Below are 20,753 nucleotides of genomic sequence, written 5' to 3' on the forward strand. Positions count from 1 at the left end.
AAAGTGGATCCAGCTTCCCTGAGAAATGGGAATTGCGGCTGGGTACGCCACAGCTGACTTGGGTGCCATCTGCTTTCTTGCTTTTAAAGTACAACGTGCTCTGTTTAATAAAGATCTCCACCAGCTTGACAGCCTCGCTGAATCGCTGGCCTGTTTCTTACTGGGTTCCCAGGTCATCGACATTTTGGGGCATGGAAATCTCCTTGCCTGTTAGGCTCAGTTCTGCCACGAACTATTGTGTTAAGGGAAGCTGATGCGGGATGTAAATATTCAGTAAAAAAATCTGCGTTCGCGCCTGTAGCAGTTTGAAAGAGAAGCTGATTCGATTCCAAAACATTTTTCAATTTTTTAAACACGTTCTGCTGCTTATTTGTATTTAAAAACAAATGGCTCTGAGTTGTTTCCAGTCTTTGGAGGTCTGTGGCTTACCACGCTAGGTGCTCTAAGCCAACATTCCTCTTCGAACCATGCGCAGTTTCTCTGCTGGCTTTTTAATGAATGGCCCAAGCAAAGGGTGTGTGTTGTACACACGACAAAAACCACCCACTGTGTGCAAATTTATGGTGAATAAAAAAAAAAAAAAATCACACCACAACTCACCACCACCACCAAATAAAAACAAACCGCCACCACCACACCAAAAATAACACTTTAAAAGGAAAGCAAAACAGAACAAAACAAAAAAACTCATTTAGCACCCCCTCTGCCCCAACCTCATGTAACACAGAATGTTAAAAATCAGATGGGAATATGAGTTGCAGGTTGGTGGTTTGAGTCTTAAATGATGAGAGGAGGAACTTAACAGTTCTTGAGTGATAATTATTTAACTCTGTTTCCTTTGACAGAAAGAATCTGTGAAACAAACGGGAAACCTTCTGAGCCTTACCTGGTAGCATTACCTTACCAAGTGACCTAAAAGAATGCACTCTATCTCCTCTGCAACCATTTGGGGTTTGCCAAGTTCATTAGCTTCTTGAAGACCACAAATACCAGCTTCTTACCAAGAGCTTGTTCATCTTTTAACAGTTTAACTCACTCCCAAGCCTCTTTACTGCTGCATAACTAAATATATATATATATTTTCCAGCTGTATTTCATGACTTACACTTCTTTGGGCCACACCTCGTGCCATTTGCAAATCTCATTGACAACTATGTCCATAAATACTACCAGAAGGTCGCTGCTGCTGCATATATAAACATCGCAGTCTTTTGATCTAAGCTGACACGCTCACAGAAGATCTCAGATAGCAATCGTCAAGGCAGGGATCTCTGCCTAATACCAGCAGGCTTCCAGGGAGCAGCTTTGATGAGAAAGATGAAATGCTCTCTGAAAGGGCAAGGACTACTCTGAGAGGGGTTTTTAATGCTGCTATGAAAATGGTGTACTGACTTAAGGTCCAGGCAGGAGCTGTATTTGCCTCCTGTATGTGCAGGGAGGAGACAAGAAAGATGCAGAAATGAGAAGCTCTTTTTTGTTGTTGTTGTTTCATCTTCATAAATATTTATATATTCTGAAGCCAAACATGAGTATTTGAATAAAATCTGTAGGATTTAAAAAAAAAAAAAAACAACAGGATCTCAGTTGCCAGCTCTTGTGAACATGGAGAGAAAATAATGTTAGGAAGATTCAGCTGGTGAAACAGAGGGTTCTGATTATCCACAGCATGAGGCACCTGGTCTGTTGCTGCTGATCTGCATCCAGGCCTCTGTTTTGTATCGCTTTCTATCTCTGTTTACCACAGCAAAAGAGACACTTCTACTAAACGTACCCGATTTGAAATTCCACCTCACATCGTTTCTTAACAGCGAGCTGGAGAATGAGCACCGAAATCTGAGCAGTACTTACAGCGTTACCCGCTGCAGTTTTTTGTGTGTTTTTGACAGCTGTCAAAAACCATCAGTATCTAGAAATATGTGAACAACCAGGCTCTAGGGCATTTGCACTAGGAAATCATACTGCCTCTGACATGAATTAACTGCACGCTCCAGCGTGCTGTTGCCAAAGACATTCCTCATTGGCTTTGCTGCAAAGAAAAGAAGACAAAGAACAAATAGAAAATGATCTTTATGTAACCTATAAACATGATCATGAATGCAACAAGGCTGGGTTAGGAATATGCGAATACATCAGAATTAGGAGGACAGAGATTGGGAGAGGGACTGCAGAGGAGAAAATAGACTGGGCCATTTCCGTGTATGTTGATGAGAAAGAGGAAGCATGAGCTGATGGCGAGCTAGACGCTGGCTGTACATGGAATTGTGGAGAGGCTGGGGATGGTTGTGACTGAAAACTTGTACAAAGTGTGGACACAGAAGCTGGATGGGGAGCAGCCCCATGACTGGTGAGGGGTCTGGAGAACAAGGCTTACAAGGAGCGGCTGAAGGAGCTGGGGTTGTTCAGCCTGGAGAAGAGGAGGCTCAGGGGTGACCTTATTGCTCTCTACAGGTACCTTAAAGGAGGCTGTAGTGAGGTGGGGGTTGGCCTGTTCTCCCACGTGCCTGGTGACAGGACGAGGGGGAATGGGCTAAAGTTGCGCCACGGGAGGTTTAGGTTGGATGTTAGGAAGAACTTCTTTACCGAAAGGGTTGTTAGGCATTGGAACAGGCTGCCCAGGGAAGTGGTGGAGTCACCATCCCTGGAAGTCTTTAAAAGACATTTAGATGTGGAGCTTAGGGATATGGTTTAGTGGGGACTGTTAGCGTTAGGTCAGAGGCTGGACTTTGGGATCTTGGAGGTCTCTTCCAACCTAGATGATTCTGGGATTCTGTGACTGGTCCTGCTGGGTCCCAGCTCCCATATCCACTGATTTTGTACATACACCTACACAGCCTTCAGGTAGGAAAGAGGGTTGGCAAGCCCCACAGTCATTTTCCAGTGGTGGGAAGGGAAAGGAGGGACTTGCTGTTCAAAGGACTTCTCATTCACGGAGGAGAACAGAAGAGAAAAAGCAAGGATGTGCTGGGTGCTGCATGTCCATGGGTTGCAGACACACTGTACCTGGTCAATCCTCAATCCCAGTTCAGGCTCTGGAGCCTCTGCAGGATCAAGATTTGCAGATGCTGCCCCAATTTAGTTCATTCACAGCGCCGTAAATATATCTTCGTTATCGTTTTAGTGTTCTACTGGACATGGTAAACGCCTTATGAAACTGAAAGCAGTTTCACAGATGTTTCCTTAATTTACAATGCTACCCTGCAACACAAACATTAAAGATGAATCTGTATTGAAAACTTTTAAGTTCTTTATTTAAAGATTGAATACCTAAGAAAAATGTACTTTGAAATGCATTATTGTAGGGCACAAACATATTTAATGGATATTTAAGACACACATTCTATCACTTAACGATTTCGCTATAGCTACAGTGTTAGGCAACAGCTTTACTGCTCTGTTCATTACAGTTGTTGCCATGTAATGAGAACAAAAAAGCAATTCCAGAAATCCGGAGGTCTAAGAGAAAGTAATTTAGAGGCCTAAAAGAATGAAATAAAATAGGTGTCTTGCGTGGTTATACTCCATGCTTTCAAATTGCTAATGTTTTCATCAAGAGAGAAAATTCACAGGTGGATATGAAAACTTCTTACATTTTTGATTATGCAAAAATATAATCTGGAATTGCAAAGTATATGCAAAATATGTGCAATAATGTTAACTGAAAGCGGGGATACTCATGAGGATTTAACATGATTTCTTAAAACAATTGAAGTCCACAGATGTAGAGAAAAAAAAATTGTTAACAAGTTAGGAAAAAGAAGTGCAACCATAGAATACAAATTAGGACTTACTCGCTAGGGCTGTGACCTCTAACACATTATTTATTCTGTGTTTGCTAGTGCTATATGTGCTCTATAATTGCAAAAAAAAAAATCTTTATGGAGTTTCTTCGTCTCTTTTGGCAAAACCTTCTCTTGATCAGGTTGCAGGGAAGTCTTCCAAGTACTCCAGATCACCTGCAGAAATCAGAAGCAAGAATAAAGAACGTAATGAGAAACAGTTTGGCCAAAAACAAATGTAATAAATGGGGTCCACATGGTTTATTTGGAATTTAATTACTTGTTCCATGCTAAATGGAAATTATTAGATGAACTATAGAAGCTGGAAATTGATAGGAGAACTGTGAAGTAGGTGAAAGAACTGGCAAACCAGAGAAAGATAAAACCTCAAGATGAAATGAGAACCACACGGAACCAGGCTATTAGCTGGCTTTGTGTTGACTGAACACCATATTTTCATGAATGAGGCAGGAGTCAGCTTGGTGGTTTTTTTTTTGTTTTATTTTGTTTGTTTGTGTTTGTTTGTTTTTGTTTTTGTTTTATTTTGTTTTGTTTTAGAAATAAAAACTGTATAAAATGTGATAGTGCAAAATGCAAGTACCAGCAAGAGTGCTCTTCCACAGTAGGACGTGGTTCTGTAAACCTACAGCTTCACTGCATTTTTTCCTGAGACCTCCTCTGGGTCACCCAAAAAGCTGCTTATTGGAGTTCAAGAAAGAAGCTTTCAAGCTGGAAGAAGGTAGCAGAGCAGATAAAGAAGGAGGGAAGACTAAACAAGATCTGATGACAAGTGCCCGCTCCTACGTCCATGTCCTGTATTCGAAAGGAAATGAATCTGAGCCATCACAACACCAGCCAACATGTAGGAACCTCTCCATGGTCTACAGGGCTGTGGTGTTGGTTTCCCCTCCTCTAGGGCAACACCAGGTACAGACACTTAGCCACAACTGCTGAAAAAAAAATAAATACTGCTTCTATAAAGGTGACCTGTGAGGTGTGACAGATCTCTGCGAAATGCCACCTGACGTTACAGCTGATCAGAGAGACAGATGCCAACTTTTCTGAAAACACTAGAGGCTTTGGCTAAGGTTTCGGTTTGCTGAGGTTTATAAGCAGTTTCTGTTTAAAAGTGAAAGCAAAAGCTGTTTGGAGGGACTTCTGGTTTCCATGAGCTGTAAGCCTGGGATCCTCACGTGGCAAATGTTGACAACTTCTGTATCAAGCATGTTTAAATGTGGAGTGATATTTTAAGGTGGATAAATGCCTTCTCAGATTGATTCAGCTCCTTTTAAGGACAGGAATTAAACTCTTCTGTCTGAGTTGCTTTTAAAAATATCCTTGTGCCAGAAGACCCAGAAAAGAAAGCAAATTACTGCTGTCACCAAACTCTCAGCTATTTCAATTTTTGATTATGGATGTTTCACTTGGTGCTATTGAGTTTTTTTTTGTATGTGCATTGTTCTATGAGGTACTGTTGTTCAAACAAAACCACAAAGGACTTTCAAGCACCAGCAGAATGGAAGCATCGTCGAACTTCACACTTGTAAAAGAAATGTAAATTTGTGCTTTCTCTGGAGAAACATTTACCGTCAGAATCCTGCTCAGCAGGCAAGAGAGAGCGTTCAATTTAAATTACAGGATTAAAATTATGTCACTTTTCACAACATCTTTTGCCATTACTATAAAGCCAGAGCTGTTTGACAGCTTCCCAGGGTGCTGAGCAGTTTTAGCACCAACAGAGACGTTCATTTCCAGAAGTGTAACAGTGCAATAAACTTTTTTTTTTTTTTCATTAGTTGGCATCAGCATCAGCGAATGCTTGAGTGCTTACCTGCATCCTGACTTATTCTGCCTCCTCACCTTGGCACTGGTGGTTTATGACTGGGTGGTTTACTGCCAAAAACAGGCATTTACTGCCTGGGTGTGAAACCTTGATGCTGGAGGATGACCAAGCTCCCGATCATGGCACCACTTCCCTGCAGAGCTTCTAGTCCTGGTGTGCTTTCTGTAAGGTAGTCAAAAGTGTGGAAAAAACACAATTATTCAAATTATGTTTGGTAATTGTGGAAAGTTAGTCTGAGCCAAATATTCACAGGGATGGCTGAAAGTATTTTCACATATTTTCTTGACTGAAGGCAGACTGGGAAACTCCATGTGACAAACGACTTCTCTGGGTTTTACCATTAGAAAACATTATTTAAATATGTTTTTAAGAGATTAATATGAAACGATGAGTTCCACAGCGCTCATTTCCAAGGCACTGTGCAGATCTTGGCTCCACCAGGCATTCACTAGCCCACTGGTCTCTTCCTGCAACAGAAAGCCACCATCTGAACATGAGGAGCAGTGGCCAGCCAGCACCTGGGTTTGGTGGTTTTAGCCCAGCAGGCACAGAGCTGAGGAGAAAACCAAAGGTCTTCAAAACAGAGTGGTGTTGTAACACAGTGCGTAAAGAGCCACCATTTATACAAAACTTGCCTCCTTCCAGTTTCGTTGCATTCCCCCTTGTTCATTCAGTGGACGTAGTTACCATGACCTCCCACACCAGTTGCTCTGTGTTGCAGTCAACTCCTTTCCCAGCAGAGGAACTCAGGCCCTCTGAATGATTCCCAAATTATTGGATGGCCACTGCTCTGCACCTCTGATCATCCTTGTTGCCCTTCTCTTTACCCCTTCTTGCCAGACTCCCACTAAACCAGATGGGAAGCTGGAGTAGCATTCAATGTTACTCGCATGGTCTTACCAAGATACACAAGATACTCCTCTTTAACCCAATTTTGTTACCTTTGCAAGCCCTTCTGCTTTATCTCACCGTGACTGAGCCTCTTCACAAGCCTTTGGTGAGACACCTTGTTGACTCTCAGCTGTAAATCTAAGAGGACGAACTGAATCCCTCTTGTCCACTTGCTTTCTGTACCCCTAAAAGATGTCTACAGATCTTCCTCTTCCAAAAGGCACGTTGCACCCCTCCTGACATCACACACGTGTCAATATTTTTATTCTGCTACAGTGGGTTTTGGGTTGTGTTTGTTTGCTTTTAACATAAATCGTCCTGGTAGATGTCCACATCGATCTACTGGTCTAAAAACTCTCAGACCCCAAGGAAATTATTTTTAAGAATTGGTGTCAGACTATCACCCTGGCATTTTCTTAATTCCAGATTCAGTTTTAAGTGAAAGATCAGTTTATGTTTCAGCCATTTCAGCCTTTCAAAAGAGGTCCTTTATATAGGCTTCCTTAAGCTCCTAGTAAGAATACAGATAAAATTATTATTAATAATAATAATATAAAAATAAAATAAAAGAAATCCCAGGCCTTACTTCCTCTGCTTCCTTCTAAATGATTTATTGATCATGCTTTCTGGCAGGTTTTCTGCTATTGATGATTTTGTAAAATGATTTTCTGTTAGTTTTTATATCTTATATTTCTTTGTTGTTGTTGAATCTTTGTATCAAAAATAAATTTGCGTCATTTTATGTAAGTAAATATAGTTGATATATTATTATTATAGAAATAGTTGATATATTGAATACTGCTTAAATTATCCATATATGTTACTCATGTGGAAGCCTATGTACAGATGTTAGCATCATCCAAATATTACAACTGCACGTATGTGAACCATGGCAAAATCTGCTCAGCTTAACTGGATTTATTGTAAGAACTGGAAAACACCATTGAGATTTCTTCCAAAGACAGTATTTTCGACTCTGTGCCAAAAATTAACAGAGGGCAGGGGAGCATTTTGGATCACCATACTCTTACTCTGTTAAATTACTTTCCTATAACCATTCACTGCTTGCCCGTTGCACTTTTCTTAGGACAGGTTTCTGCAGAAAGAGAACCTAAGAACAAGGGAGGAAAGGAGTCATCACAAAGTTATTAAAGGGAAAATGGTAGTGACAGTAACAACTACTGTTCTGCGGGGACTCTTTTGAAATGTTAATGTTTTTGTAGTATGCAAGAGTGTTGCATGAATCAATGAAAGGCAGCGCTATCCTGCCCTAGGTTTTGTAAACTTTCTGAAGGACTGAATCCTGGAATCCTTTAATCCTGGAGAGCTGAGCTTTGCTGATGAAATCTGCATCTAAGACACAGTACCCAAAAATATTTAGCAAAAGACCAATTATTTATTCAGAAGCGCTAAACAAACGTCCAATAGTCAGGAGATAAAAAACACCAAAGGCACAAGAATGGATATGGCCTTACAGAATCCTATTGAGAACGGGAGATAAGTTTGATTTTCTGGACAGGACTTCTCACCCAACCTGGTATCTGTACCTGTGGTATGGGCACTTGTGTAGGCTGGAGAAGTGCAATTTTTAAGAATATATAAGTCTAACAACAGCAGCAATGTACTAAACATGCTGCTGGGAGCCACTGGAGCACTGTAGGACCATCCAATGATAGTTTTATTTGTGGCTGCCCGAACTAAATATTGATATTAAAATGTCAGCCAAAATAAATAACGCAAAGGTCTTGGAACAGGCAGAACTAAACACGACCACACAAATAATGTAAAGGGGAAAATCATCTCATCTTGGCCAAACAGTGAGCTTCATCCCATGCTGATTTAAGTAATCCTATGATAAATGGAAGTCTGATATGGAAGGACCCTTCCTGGTGTGATACTGGGGCCAACAAAAATAGAAAGGTTGAGCAAGTGCAGTGAATCCAGCCAGCAGGGTTCTGCATGGCGCAGCTCTGGTGGTGAATGGTATTTACATGATGGTTTAAAAAAGTGATGTATTGTATATATTGCATTGTATTGTGTTGTATGGTATTGTGTTGTGAAGGTGCATTGTGTTGTGTTGTACAAGTGTGCTGCATTGTGTTGACAAAGGATTCCCAGCTTTAATTCCTGTGAATGAAAACGCAGCCGTGTCAGGTGTTGCTGAAAATGTCTGATGGGGACTGACGAAAAATTCCTTCAGAATCTAGGAAGAGATTCCAAATTCGATACCATTGGGGTGTATAACAGGGTATTGGGAAGGGAACTGCGGGAAGATGCTGGAGCAGAGCACCCCGTGAGGGATGCCAGCGTTGTAAATGAAACTCGTGCAGGCGATTTAATTCTGGGAAAAGAGGTAAAAAAGGAAAGCAAACCACGCCGTCAGGCTGCGTGCGGGCGCACCCCAGCCCCAGGCGGCCATGAGGGCGCTGCCGCCCCCCCCCGCCCCCAACGGCCGCCCAACCGCCCCAACGGCCGCCGCGCGAGCCGCCTCCCCCGCCCCTCAGGGGCGGCGCCACGTGACCCAGCCGGGCCGGGGGAGCAGGGGGCGGGGAGCGGCGGCTAGTGGGCGGGGCCTCGCCCGCCGTCGGCGCCTTCCCATTGGCTGGCGGCCGCGCTCCTCCTCCTCCCCCCCCCTCCCGGCGCCCCCGTAAGCCCCGCCCCTCCCCGGCCCGGCGGCCCGGCGGCGCCTCAGCGGTGAGCGGGGGGGGTGGGGGGGGGCGGGTAACGGCCGTTGGGGGGGGCGGGAAAATGGCCGTTGGCCGTTAGGGGGGGGCGGCCGCCCTGAGGCGAGGAGCGGCGGCGGGCGGCGGGGCCGGGGCACGGCGGGGGCTCGCAGGCCGTGGCCGGGCTGTGTCCGGCGGCGGGCAGCCGGGTGGCTCCGTGCGGGAGGCAGGGGGCTGCGGGGCCGGCTGCTGGGGGGTGGCCGTGGTCTGTGGAGAGCCCGCGGGGGGTGCTTGGGGTGCCTGGTGTCGCGCCCCGGGCTCGTTCTCCCCTCAGCACGCAGGTCGAGAGGCTGCAGGGCAGCGGGACAGCCGCCGCCGTCGCCTCCCCGGAGCCATCCGCACGTGCCTCGGCTCTCCGTGGCCCTCCGAAGCGCTCTGTGACGGGAAGCCAACGGCACCGCCTCGCACAGCAACATCCCGCCCGGGGCTGGGGTCTGCGCGCTTATTTTTCACGCCCGGTGATGTTCGACCAAGTCCAGCGATGGTTGCTGGTGGAGCATGGCATGTATGGGTTGTGTGGTGGCTGGCAGGTGGGTTGGGAGCACGCAGGTTCTTGTGGACCCTGTGGTGCTGCCGCTCTTGCTCCCAGGGCGTTGGGGCTGACCCCCTCATCTCCCACTGATCCGCTCACCTCCCGCTCTGACACACCACAGGGATGGTTATGTGCGGCTCCCTTTGGCAGCCAGACTCGTGTTCTGTCAGCCACAGCGCCGGGATGGAGCTTGAGGAGAAGCATCACGTTGCCACCAGTCTTCTCGGCACTGCAGCAGCGTGGCACTTCCCTTTTGCTTAAGCACAGCAGCAGCCCGGATCCGCTCCTGCTCGTAGTGACAGCGATGCAGCGGTGTCCAGATGTGCTGGGAACAAGCTTTATGGTCTTCACCGACAGAAGATGTGGCTGAGCTGTTTGCCTGTGGAAAAGCTTCCAAGGTTTGCTGATGGAAGCAAATGTCCATCGTCGCTTTGCAGTGACGGTGCTCATCAGGGTTGAATTGTGAAGGTGGCCCTCTGTAAAGGGAAGAGGGTCATCACAGGAGGAGCGTTCCTAGGAGTAGGGGCTTACTTCATCCTTTGTTTCATGAACCCAATCACCGCTGGAATGGCGTTGTGCACATCAGGAGGAGGTTGCTGGAAACCTCCACTTCTTGCTAGTGCGTTCGTTGCCTGTTGTTCTGAGGTTATGTGGATGGCAATGCCATTTTTAAGTCCCACTGGGTGTGGAGAAACCAGTGTGGGCACTGGCATCACCAACGTGTGTTGCACATCCTCGTTCCCTGCTTGTGGCTCACCGGGGTTGATTCTTTATCAAGAGGGAAAGAGGCACAGCTCCTTCTGTCAGTGACAACCAGGATGGTCTGATCTTGAAGAATGATGCGGCAGGCAGACTACTTGTTGCAGCGTTCTGAAATCCTGTGTGTCATGCTAAAAACAACCTGTAATTTTCTGTACTCGCAGGCAGCGTAGATCTGTAGCTCCGAGCCCTTCGTTGCTTCCCTCTGGCACTGCCTCGTGACAATCACAGCTTATCCTCTGTACAGGAGAGATGCAAGGGTAGATTAAATGTTGCGGTACCGAGGGTAGGATGTTTGTTAAAATAACAATAATCTGAGATGATTAGTGGATGTGTAGCGATGGAACTGGAAGGAGGTTGAGCAGCGGAGACATTTTGTTAGCTGCTGGAGCCATTGTGTTGTGCCACCCGCTGGTGGGATGCTCGCTGAGGCTGGGTGTCTCCTGCAGATTCCTTTTGTGCCACTGGGAGGATCTTTGACCTCTCTGTGGGGAGAGGGGAGAGCCTGTGGCTGGTGGTATGAACCTTTGAACGTAGGCTCTAGACATGAGTGGAAGAAGGGAACGAGGAGAAATGTCTGGTGGAGCAGCAGCAGAGGCTCTTCATGTCTCAGGGAGTCTGGAGAAGTCTTGGCTGCCTTTAGCTAAAACCTGGTATTACAAGCTCCAGAATCTCTGCGCTGGTTTCCTCTCTAATCAGCACCTTGTCGTGAAGTGAAGGCAGGATGAGGACACAGGACAAGCCTAAATGCTGGGTTACAAAGCCAAACGTGGTGCCTGGTGGCCGTGTAGCAGAAAGTACCCCAAACTCTTCAACACTGCTTGATTGTCAACCTTTGAACATCTGGAGGAGCAACTTCAGGCTGCCCAGAGAAGCTGTGGCTGCCCCATCCCTGGAGGTGCTCAAGGCCAGGCTGGATGGGGCTGTGGGCAACCTGGGCTGGTGGGAGGTGTCCCTGCCCATGGCAGGGGGGTGAAATTAAATGTGCTTTAAAGTCCCTTCCAACCCAAACCTTTCTGTGATGCTATGAAAAGAGTGGAAGAGATTACTTGGTAAACTTTGTTATATGCTGTGATAAACACCGTTTGAGGAGACTTGTTGTTGTTGTTGTTCTCTAGAGGAAAGAAAACAGAATTCAGAATTACCACCAATTTCGAATTCTCTTCCAGTTCTGAAGATGTGATTAGTGCAGCATGTTGGTACTGTCCTAATTATGTTCTGCTGAGCTCTGGCTAAAACATTCTTGTTCTATAGCTCATACGAGCACTGGTTTTGGCTTTCAAATTGAAACCTCCCCTGTCATTGCTCCAAATCCCCCAATGGAAAAAAACAAAACAACACACACACTAACACTAATTCCTAACACACACACACTAATTCCTAAGGACTTTTAGGACTTTTGGAGTGTTAGGACATGGCTTGCTGTGGGTTTTTCCAACAAGTTGTTTGCTATTGCAGAGAAATAGGCCGTTGAGCACTATTGGCTTCCTGTTTTGTTTTGCTCTTTTACTGTGATACAGAATTTGTCCTAAGATGTTGTGAAGTGTTTTGTGGTCAACAATGACTGTGTTAGGGACTCCATTTTGGTGGGTTTTGCAAATAAAAGCCTTCTGCATGGCTGCTGATAGTGCTGGAAATGAGCAATTTATACCCAAAGGGCCCTTCCAGTTCAGGCACTAGAGCAGTGCGATGACTTCTCATCGTGTGTAGATGGCGCCCAGTCAGATGCTGTTTGTTTCTCTCATATACATAAGGCAAGATTCTTCCAGGCTCTACCCATGGACCTCGATTCCTGATTGGAATTCAGTCTTATTTCTTCAAAAAGCTGCCTCTTCCTGTGATTTAATGCAAACTGCTTATATACAGCACATGCTAAGAGGCCATTCCTTGAGCAACTGAACTGGAGAACCTTTATTCTTGTGGATTCGTGCCCCCTGCTCCTCAGCCAGTTCCCCTTTTCTATTTTTGCTGTGTCCGTGTCCTGCCTTAACAGCACCACTACTCTGCTTTCATCCTGTCCCTGCTCCAAACCAGCTCACCTCTGCAGTGTTTTTAATTCCTTCCCTTTTCCCCTAATTATAACCTGAGCCAGCCACTGCTTGTTCTGCAGGCTTGCCGGCTATTTGCATACTGACCATCCAGGTACCGATTACGGGCTAAACAAAGCCCGTAACTGTTAAGTGAAATCTTCATCCTTTACCACCTCAGTGGAGGCATTTCTTTACCATTCTACTCTTTACTGAATTCCACAAAAGCTGTAGAAATTCAACCTGAGACTGTATTGCTTTGTCCAGTTTGGTTGGCATCCACTGATGTGTTTGTGTGTGTCTCATTTCCATAAGAAACCAGGGCTTAAAATACTTTAGGAATAACTTAAGAAAACATGCATTAGATGCACGTTTTTAGATTTATTATTCTAATATATGTGTTTAGGCAGGAAAAACGTTGTCAAATTGACACAAAAACTCGTGTTTTGAAACAGCGTGTCTTATCAAAACCCCAAATTAGGTCGGCATGTTAGGACGTAATACCTGTTTAATTTGAAATTATGAGGAAAAACAAACAAAAAGTTCAATTCGCATGAATATTGAGAAATGTCCAAATATGCTTTTTTAGCATAGCGAGAACTCTCGTATTTTAGGTGACAGTGACACAACGTGGTTAGTCTTTGTCTTCTGTCTATTGCTGTGGCTAATGTGGGTAACTTTTTATTGTAGGTAATGGACTCTTGCCAAATCATTACAATTTATTTGCATTTCAGATGCTGCATTTTTTTTTTTTTTGGAGGTCTAATAAAAACAGTAATTTTGAGAATTTTCCATCCCCTCCCCAAACAAACATGGTTTGCATACAGAGGGCTGTCAACTGCACAAATGGGAGAAAAGTCACTGCTTTTTTTTTCTTTTTGGAGAAACAGTATTTTTTTTTGGTGGTGTTAGGGCAGCAAGATGAAAAAATGGAGTGGGAATATTTGTTCTCCTAATGGATAAAGTTTTATGAGCAGCAACTTATTTTTAACGTAATTAGTGACATGAAAATAGTGCTTGACAGGGAAGAAGAGCCTATGCTTTATGCTACCGTTTTCTCCTTGAAATTGTTTTTTTTTTTCTGGCTTTATCAAAACCAGCTGAGTTGTTTGGAAATTTTATGGTGAAGATGCAGTTTTGAAATGGTTTTATTTCAGTGGCACTGTTTCAAAGTGCTTTCTGATTTCAGTTTATGCGCATGATGTAAACAAAAACACTTCCAATCTGGGAAGAAAGAAAACTGAGAAAGCGAGTTGCGTTTATCAAGCGGAATCTAAACTTAGCTCTTCCTTACCTGGGCTCTTCTGGTTTACTTGTGGAGTTTTTCCATCGATAGGGCGGCCTGCTGTTAAACACAGGCTTTGTTTTCTGCTGATGTATGATGGCTTGGAAAAGGTGGAGAAGCCGATATTTGGATTTCCTTATGGAGTAGTTAGTACTCCTGCAAGAGTAACGCTTTCTAAAACGGGAGGGAAGCACAGTCAGGTATTTAAGAACGACAAATAGCTGACATTAACACTGAGAGCTAACTGTACAGATTTTTTTTCCCTTTATTGCAGGAACTCTGAAGCTTGCGCTTTAAAAGGGGAAGTGCTGTGAACGCTGGGACTGGCTGTAGAAAAATGGACATGTTGCAGATACTGCGCAAAACCACAGAGCGCCTAGAGTGCGACCACTGCAGCTTCAGAGGAACGGACTATGAAAACATACAGATTCACATGGGCACCATCCACCCGGAGTACTGCGATGAGATGGATGCTGCCGGCTTGGGTAAACTTATATTTTATCAAAAAAGCGCAAAACTGTTTCACTGCCACAAGTGTTTTTTTACCAGCAAGATGTATTGCAATGTGTACTACCACATCACAGCACAACACGCAGCACCTGCGAAATGGAATGAGGAGAGGAAAGAACAGGTAGAAGGCGATTCAGATTCCTCCAAAAAGAGCGGCTCCTCGGAGCCACAGAAACCTACCCTTTCCCCCGAGTCCCGCAAAGCTGCCCTTTCTCCCGAACTCCCCAGGTCTGAACCCGTTGTTTCCCCCAAGCTTCAGAAATCGTCAGGGTCTCCAGAGTCCCAGAAGTCAGCTCAGGGTACTTCCTCAGATCCTGAGAAGTCAGCCCAGGCCCCGTCCCCAGATCCAGAAAGGTCATCCCAGGCGGCATCTCCAGATGCAGAGAGGTTAGACTCGGCTGTGTCCCCTGACTCCCAGAAGCCGTCCCCTGCTGTGTCCCCAGACCCCCAGAAGCCAGTCTCTGGCGTGTCCCCAGACCCCCAGAAGCCAGCCTCTGCTGTTTCCCCAGACCCTCAGAAACCAGCCCCAGCGGTGTCACCCGAGCCCCGCCGCCACTCCCCGGCGGTGTCACCCGAGCCCCGCCGCCACTCCCCTGCCATGTCACCTGAGCCCCGCCGCCATTCCCCCGCCGTGTCCCCGGAGCCCCGCAGATACTCCCCAGGCGTGTCACCAGAGCCAAAGAAACCTCCTCCAGCCGTGTCCCCCGAGCCACGAAGGTATCCCCCAGCTGTGTCCCCAGAGCCCCGGCGGCACCCTGCCCAAACGCGCAGGCCTGCTTCGGCTTCATCTCCCGAAAGCCGGCGGCCTGCTCCCGCCGTGTCGCCGGAGTCGTGGAGACCTGGTCCCACTGCTTCCCCCGAGCACTGGAGGTCTGCGCCCCATGAGATGCAGAAGTCTTCTGCTGTTTCTCCCTGGGCTTCAAAGCCCTCCATGTCCTTAGAGTCCCGGAGGTCCGCCCCCGAGTCCCGAAGGTCTGGCCCCGTTGCGTCGCCGGAGCCTAGGAGGCTTGTTTCTGACTCGTGGAAGTCTACGTCCTTTTCTGAATCCCAGAAGTCTACTCTCGTTTCTTCTGAGCCATGGAAACCCATCTCATCTGTTTACCCTGAAGGCTGGAAACCCGTCCTGTCCCCTGACACGTGGAAGCACTCTCCCTCCGTTTCTCCTGAGCTTCGGAAGTCTAGTCATGCTGTCTCATCTGACTCTTGGAAGCCTTCTTTCTTCCCTGAGGTTCGTAAGCCTTCTGCTTCGGTGTCTCCTGAATCTTGGAAACTCTCTGAGTCACGGAAATCTATGTTTTTTTCTGAATCTCAGAAGTCCACCTCTGCTGCTTCCTCTGAGGTTCAGAAACGGGGCCATTTCTCTGAACATCGGAAAAGAGCTCTGTTCCCAGAGTCTCGTAAATCTAATCCTGCTGTTGCTTCCGATGTCCAGAGACGCGCCTTCTTTTCTGAACCTCAGAATCAGGTGTCTACATCTGTTGCTTCTGCTGAAGGCCATAAGCATGCCTCATGTTTTGAAGCCCAGAAGTCGGCTCTTGTTTCTTCTGAGGTCCAGAAGCATGCCCTATTTTCTGAAGCCCAGAAACTTGCTCCCATTTCCCCTGAAATTCAGGAGCATGCTTCTTTTCCAGAGTCTCAGAAATCAACTTCTCCTGAAATTCACAAACGTAGCCTCTTCTCTGAGACCCAGAAACAGTCTTTTTGTGTTTCTTCAGAAACCCCCAAACAAACTATTTTTACTGACTCCCAGAAATCCCCTGATATTCAAAAACATGCTGTATTTTCTGAGATGCAGAAACCTGCTGCTTTTTTGTCTTCTGATGTCCAGAGACACACTGAAACCACTGTACCTTCTGAAATCCAGAAAAACATGCTGTTTTCCGAGTCTCATAAGTCTGTTGCAGGTTTTTCCTCTGAGCCCCAGACACCTAGTGAGTCTGGCGAGAGTGACTTTCTTTCTCAAAGTTTAGATGATCAGAAACCACTGGATGACTTGTTTTCACAGGACGAACAATCCATATTAGCCAAAGAATCCCCAGAAGACATGTTATACTCGTGCCCGAAAAAGAAGCCCCGGAAGGACACCCAGGAGAACTCGGATTCGGAGCTAAACAGCAGCGAGTGTGGGAAAACGGAGCTGGACTCGATGGAGCTGAAGGAGCAAGAATCCAACAGCGACCAAGAGCAGTATGATATGGAATCGGCTGATTACAGCAAGGAGAGCAAAATGGATGCATCTACTCCCATCCAGCCGCAGTGCGTGCTGCAGTTTACCGAAGAGAAAGAGGCTTTCATTTCCGAGGAAGAAATAGCGAAGTACATGAAGCGCGGCAAGGGGAAGTATTACTGCAAAATCTGTTGCTGCCGTGCCATGAAAAAGGGTGCTGTCTTGCACCACTTAGTCAACAAGCATAATGTTCAAAGCCCATACAAATGCAAAATATGTGGCAAGGCTTTTCTCTTGGAGTCTCTTCTTAAAAACCACGTTGCTGCTCACGGTCAAAGCTTGTTGAAGTGTCCACGGTGTAATTTTGAATCGAATTTTCCCCGAGGCTTTAAGAAACATTTAACCCATTGCCAAAGCCGTCATAGCGATGATACTCCTAAAAAACATTTGGACAGCCTCGAACCACTCGAAGAACAAATTTAACGTGTTTTTTTCCCTTCCGCTAGAAACGCGGAAGTTACAAAAGTGTTCAAAAAGTGTTGCTGTATGTTAACCGAGTAGTTTAGCTGATCTGGCAAGTCAGAAGATGCATGGTTTATTGTGCTATGTTTAACTTGTCTTATAGCTGTTTTACTGAAATGATTTGCAAATGGCAAAAGTCATTTGAAATACATGTTCATGTCTTTTTATTACCCATCAGTAGAGTCATTTTATTTTTTTGGATGTACTATGTTTTTGAAACCAAAATGGATACAATTAGTTTTGTAAAGATTTGTAAAACATACAGGCCATTAAGGACTGGAGAAGCAAGCAACCCTTATATTCCCATGAAGAATGAACATGTTTTTTCACATTTGTTAAATGTCTTATTTTTTAAAATGTTTTTATCAAATTCTTAAAAGGAAAGTTCTTACCAAATTAAATGTGAATGAGCCAGGCATGAGTAACTACCAGCTGTTCTGGAATGATTCTGCTCTGAGGTTGTAATTGAGTGTGTGGTCATTTGTGGGAAATTTCTTGCACTCAATTCTTTGTCTTTTCTCAGATTTTGAAGCATCATGGTACTGATTGTGATTCTGTATTTTGACCATGTTTTAAGCATGTACTAATATACATTAAATTGATGAATTAACGTCAGACTGTATAGCTCAGCATTTTCTCTTGATAATTCAGATGTTTGTAACGTCAGGAAAAAATAAAATTCTTGTATCTGGTGAAATGTAATGCTTTAATCTTTTAATAATAAAAAAACAAAACACCAAACCTGGCGTTGGCCATTTCTTTTATTCCAGATGACTAGCAAAACCTTTCATGTCCAATGTATTTTAAGCTCTTTTGGCAGCAGAAGATGCAAAATTACCCTGGAGTTCTGGTCTGAATACTTCAACTTTCCAGTCTTCAGCCTAGGAAATCAAGGTTTGCCTAAATTCCTGGTCTGCTTCAGATTTATTTATTTATTTATTTTAGATGTAAATGAGGGAAAACTTGAATGTGTAGTTATTTTGCATGCTTGCTTTTGTGCTATTTGCATATTAACTCTTAAAAAAAATAAGTATAAATCAGCAGGAGCATGGACTGTAAGTGGAGGTAGTTCAAGGAAAGTTTCATTTTCCTCAGGCTAAGTTTTGCCTAGACTTGAGCAGTTTTAAATATTGTCTTACACTGTGATGGTGGTGGGTCAGTTTTTTGTTGTTAAAAAATAAAAAAGTCAAGGAAGGACTTGTTTGACTTGGAAGTGGTGTGTGACCTTTACAGTTTGATGCATCGCTGCTGACAGCTGCTTGTTTCTCTACCATGATCATGTACTCTTATCTCAGGAAATCCATCGTCAAGGCTTGATGCTTTTCCTTTCACTTTTTTTAATTATTTTTTTTTTAAACCAACTAACTGCATTGATTTTTTTCTATGCTGATTCACAGGGCACTGAATCTCTTTGAATCTACATATGATGGCCACTCTCCAGTTTCTCCTAGTAGAAAATTTTGCAAAAGACTCATGGAAGTTGGACATTTCTGGTGTGCATATTTTGGTGTCCAAACTCCTGTTTCACCCTTCCTTTACACGACACTAAGTTTGAGGTCCTTAAGATGTGTAGTAAGATCTGTTGGAATCTGCACTGACCGAGCTAATTTGTCTAACAAGCTATAGGACACCAATAAAAAGATCAGGTTGGGGACTTTCTGTTTCCCCCTCAGACGAGGTGTAGATGCTGAGGAGATGAGTGAATATTCTGAGTATAAACTGATACTTTTTTATTATTTTGGACATAAGAATGAAATATAAGTGAAGCACTTCCAAGAATTACCAATGAAATAGTTTGTTTCAATTATGCCCATTGCTATACTTGAGACCTTGGGTAATCTCTGAAATAAAGTTGAAATTGTTGCTTATTTTGTTTTGTATGTTAGAGTACAAAGTACGGAATTAACTCTCATTAGCCCACCAGTGTAATTTAGGCACAGAATCAGAGGATATCCCAGGTTGGAAGGGACCCACAAAGATCATTGAGTCCAACTCCTGGCTCCACACAGGACCACCCGAAAATCAGCCCATGTGTCTGAGAGTGCTGTCCAAATGCTTCTTGAACTCCGTCAGGCTTGGTGCTGTGCCCACTGCCCTGGGCAGTCTGTCCCGGTGCCTGACCCCCCTCTGGGTGCAGACCCTTTCCCTAACCCCCAGCCTGACCCTCCCCTGTCCCAGCTCCATGCCGTTCCCTCGGGTCCTGTCGCTGTCCCCAGAGAGCAGAGCTCAGCGCCTGCCCCTCCGCTCCCCTCGTGAGGGAGCTGCAGGCCGCCATGAGGCCTCCCCTCAGCCTGCTCTGCTTGGGGTCGAACAAATCAAGGGACCTCAGCTGCTCCTCATAGCTCTTCCCCTCCACAGGTGCAGAACCTGGCACTTGTTAAACTTCATGTGGTTGGTGACCGCCCAGCTCTCTAATTTGTCCAGATCTCTCTGCAAGGCCTTACCACCATCGACGGAGTCAACGTCTCCACCCAGTTTGGTATTGTCCACAAATTTGTCAAAAAACCTTCAAGTCCTACATCCAAATTGTTGATGAAAACACTGAAGGGGACTGATCCTAAAATGGATCCCCGGGGAACCCGCTAGTGAGAGGTTGCCATCCTGATGTAACCCCATTTACAAGAACCCTCTGGGCCTGGCCTGTCAGCCAATTGTTCACCCACTTTACTGTGCTCTTATCGAACTGTATTCTGGTCATTTGTCCAGGATACTGTGAGAGACAGTATAGAAAGCTTTACTGAAATCCAGAAGGAGTACATCAACAGGCTTCCTTTGGTCAACAAGCTGGCAATTTCCTTGCCATAGAAGGAAATCCAGTTTGTTAGACACCACCTTCCCCTACTGAACCCTTGTTGGCTCTGACCAATGGCTGTGCTGTCCTTCAGGTGTTTTTCAATACTTTCCAGAATAATCTTCCCCATAATTTTAACGGGCACAGAAGTGAGACTGACCGGCCTGTAATTGCCAGGATCTTTCTCGCCCTTCTTGAAAACTGGAACTGGATTTGGCAGCTCCCAGTTGATTCTCCAGATTCCCAAAACAGTTGAAAAATAACTGAGGGAGGTCCCACAATGACACCAGCCAGCTCTCTGAGTACCCTGGGATGAGTCCCATCAGGCCCCATGGACTTACATCCATCCAGGTGGAGCAGCAAATCCAGCACAAATTATGGGTTGACTGGAAGTTTATAATTTCTGCAGCCACTACCCTCCAGCTCAGGGCAGCTGGGGTCCCAGAGCCCATCTGTTGAAAACAGAGGCAAAAAAATGCATCCAGCATCTCTGCTTGGTCCATGTTCCTGCTTGTGAGGTGACCATCCTCTTCAAGTATCGGACCAACGTTTGCTCTGGTCTTCCTTTTCTTGTTAACATACTTAAAAAAAAACTTTTTTATTGTCCTCCACACTGCTGGCTAGCTTTAATTCCAACTGAGCCTTGGCTACGTGATTTCTCTCTCTACAAAGGCAAGTAGCATGCCTGTAGTCCTCCCATGTCACCCAATCTACTTCCAGCAATCACACACTTTTTCTTTTTTTTCCACCTAAGCTCCTGAAGAAGAGCTCGGTATTGTGCACTACTGTCTTATTCATCCCTTTGGGCTCAGTACTGTGTACTTCTAACTTCAGTTTTCCTTTGGAGGTGGAGTTTGGTGTAGAGACGTGACCAGGTCAGGAGAGACTAACTGGGGCAACCCCCCAAAGTTTATTTACAGTACAAGT

General features: G+C 45.2%; 1 protein-coding gene across 3 annotated transcripts; it reads left to right on the forward strand.

The window, feature by feature from the left end:
- Positions 1-9,165: 9,165 nt before the first annotated feature.
- CHAMP1 (chromosome alignment maintaining phosphoprotein 1) lies at positions 9,166-17,767 on the forward strand. 3 transcript variants are annotated; one of them, XM_082751546.1, is made up of 3 exons: positions 9,166-9,204; positions 14,111-15,574; positions 16,352-17,767. In XM_082751546.1, the coding sequence occupies exons 2-3, from the start codon at positions 14,174-14,176 to the stop codon at positions 16,994-16,996; spliced, it is 2,046 nt and encodes a 681-aa protein (XP_082607672.1). In that variant the 5' UTR covers positions 9,166-9,204; positions 14,111-14,173; the 3' UTR covers positions 16,997-17,767. The 3 variants fall into 3 exon arrangements, with proteins under 3 accessions (XP_082607672.1, XP_082607670.1, XP_082607671.1); XM_082751544.1 differs by having other exon boundaries at positions 14,111-17,767; XM_082751545.1 differs by lacking the exon at positions 9,166-9,204 and adding an exon at positions 9,765-10,163 and having other exon boundaries at positions 14,111-17,767.
- Positions 17,768-20,753: the final 2,986 nt, after the last annotated feature.

This window comes from Aythya marila (genome assembly GCF_965140915.1).
Source record: "Aythya marila genome assembly, chromosome: 1".
Taxonomy (NCBI): domain Eukaryota; kingdom Metazoa; phylum Chordata; class Aves; order Anseriformes; family Anatidae; genus Aythya; species Aythya marila.

What these genes read in the sequence shown, in the direction of transcription:
- CHAMP1 (XM_082751544.1), top strand. Translation starts at nt 14,174, where the DNA reads ATGGACATGTTGCAGATACTGCGCAAAACCACAGAGCGCCTAGAGTGC.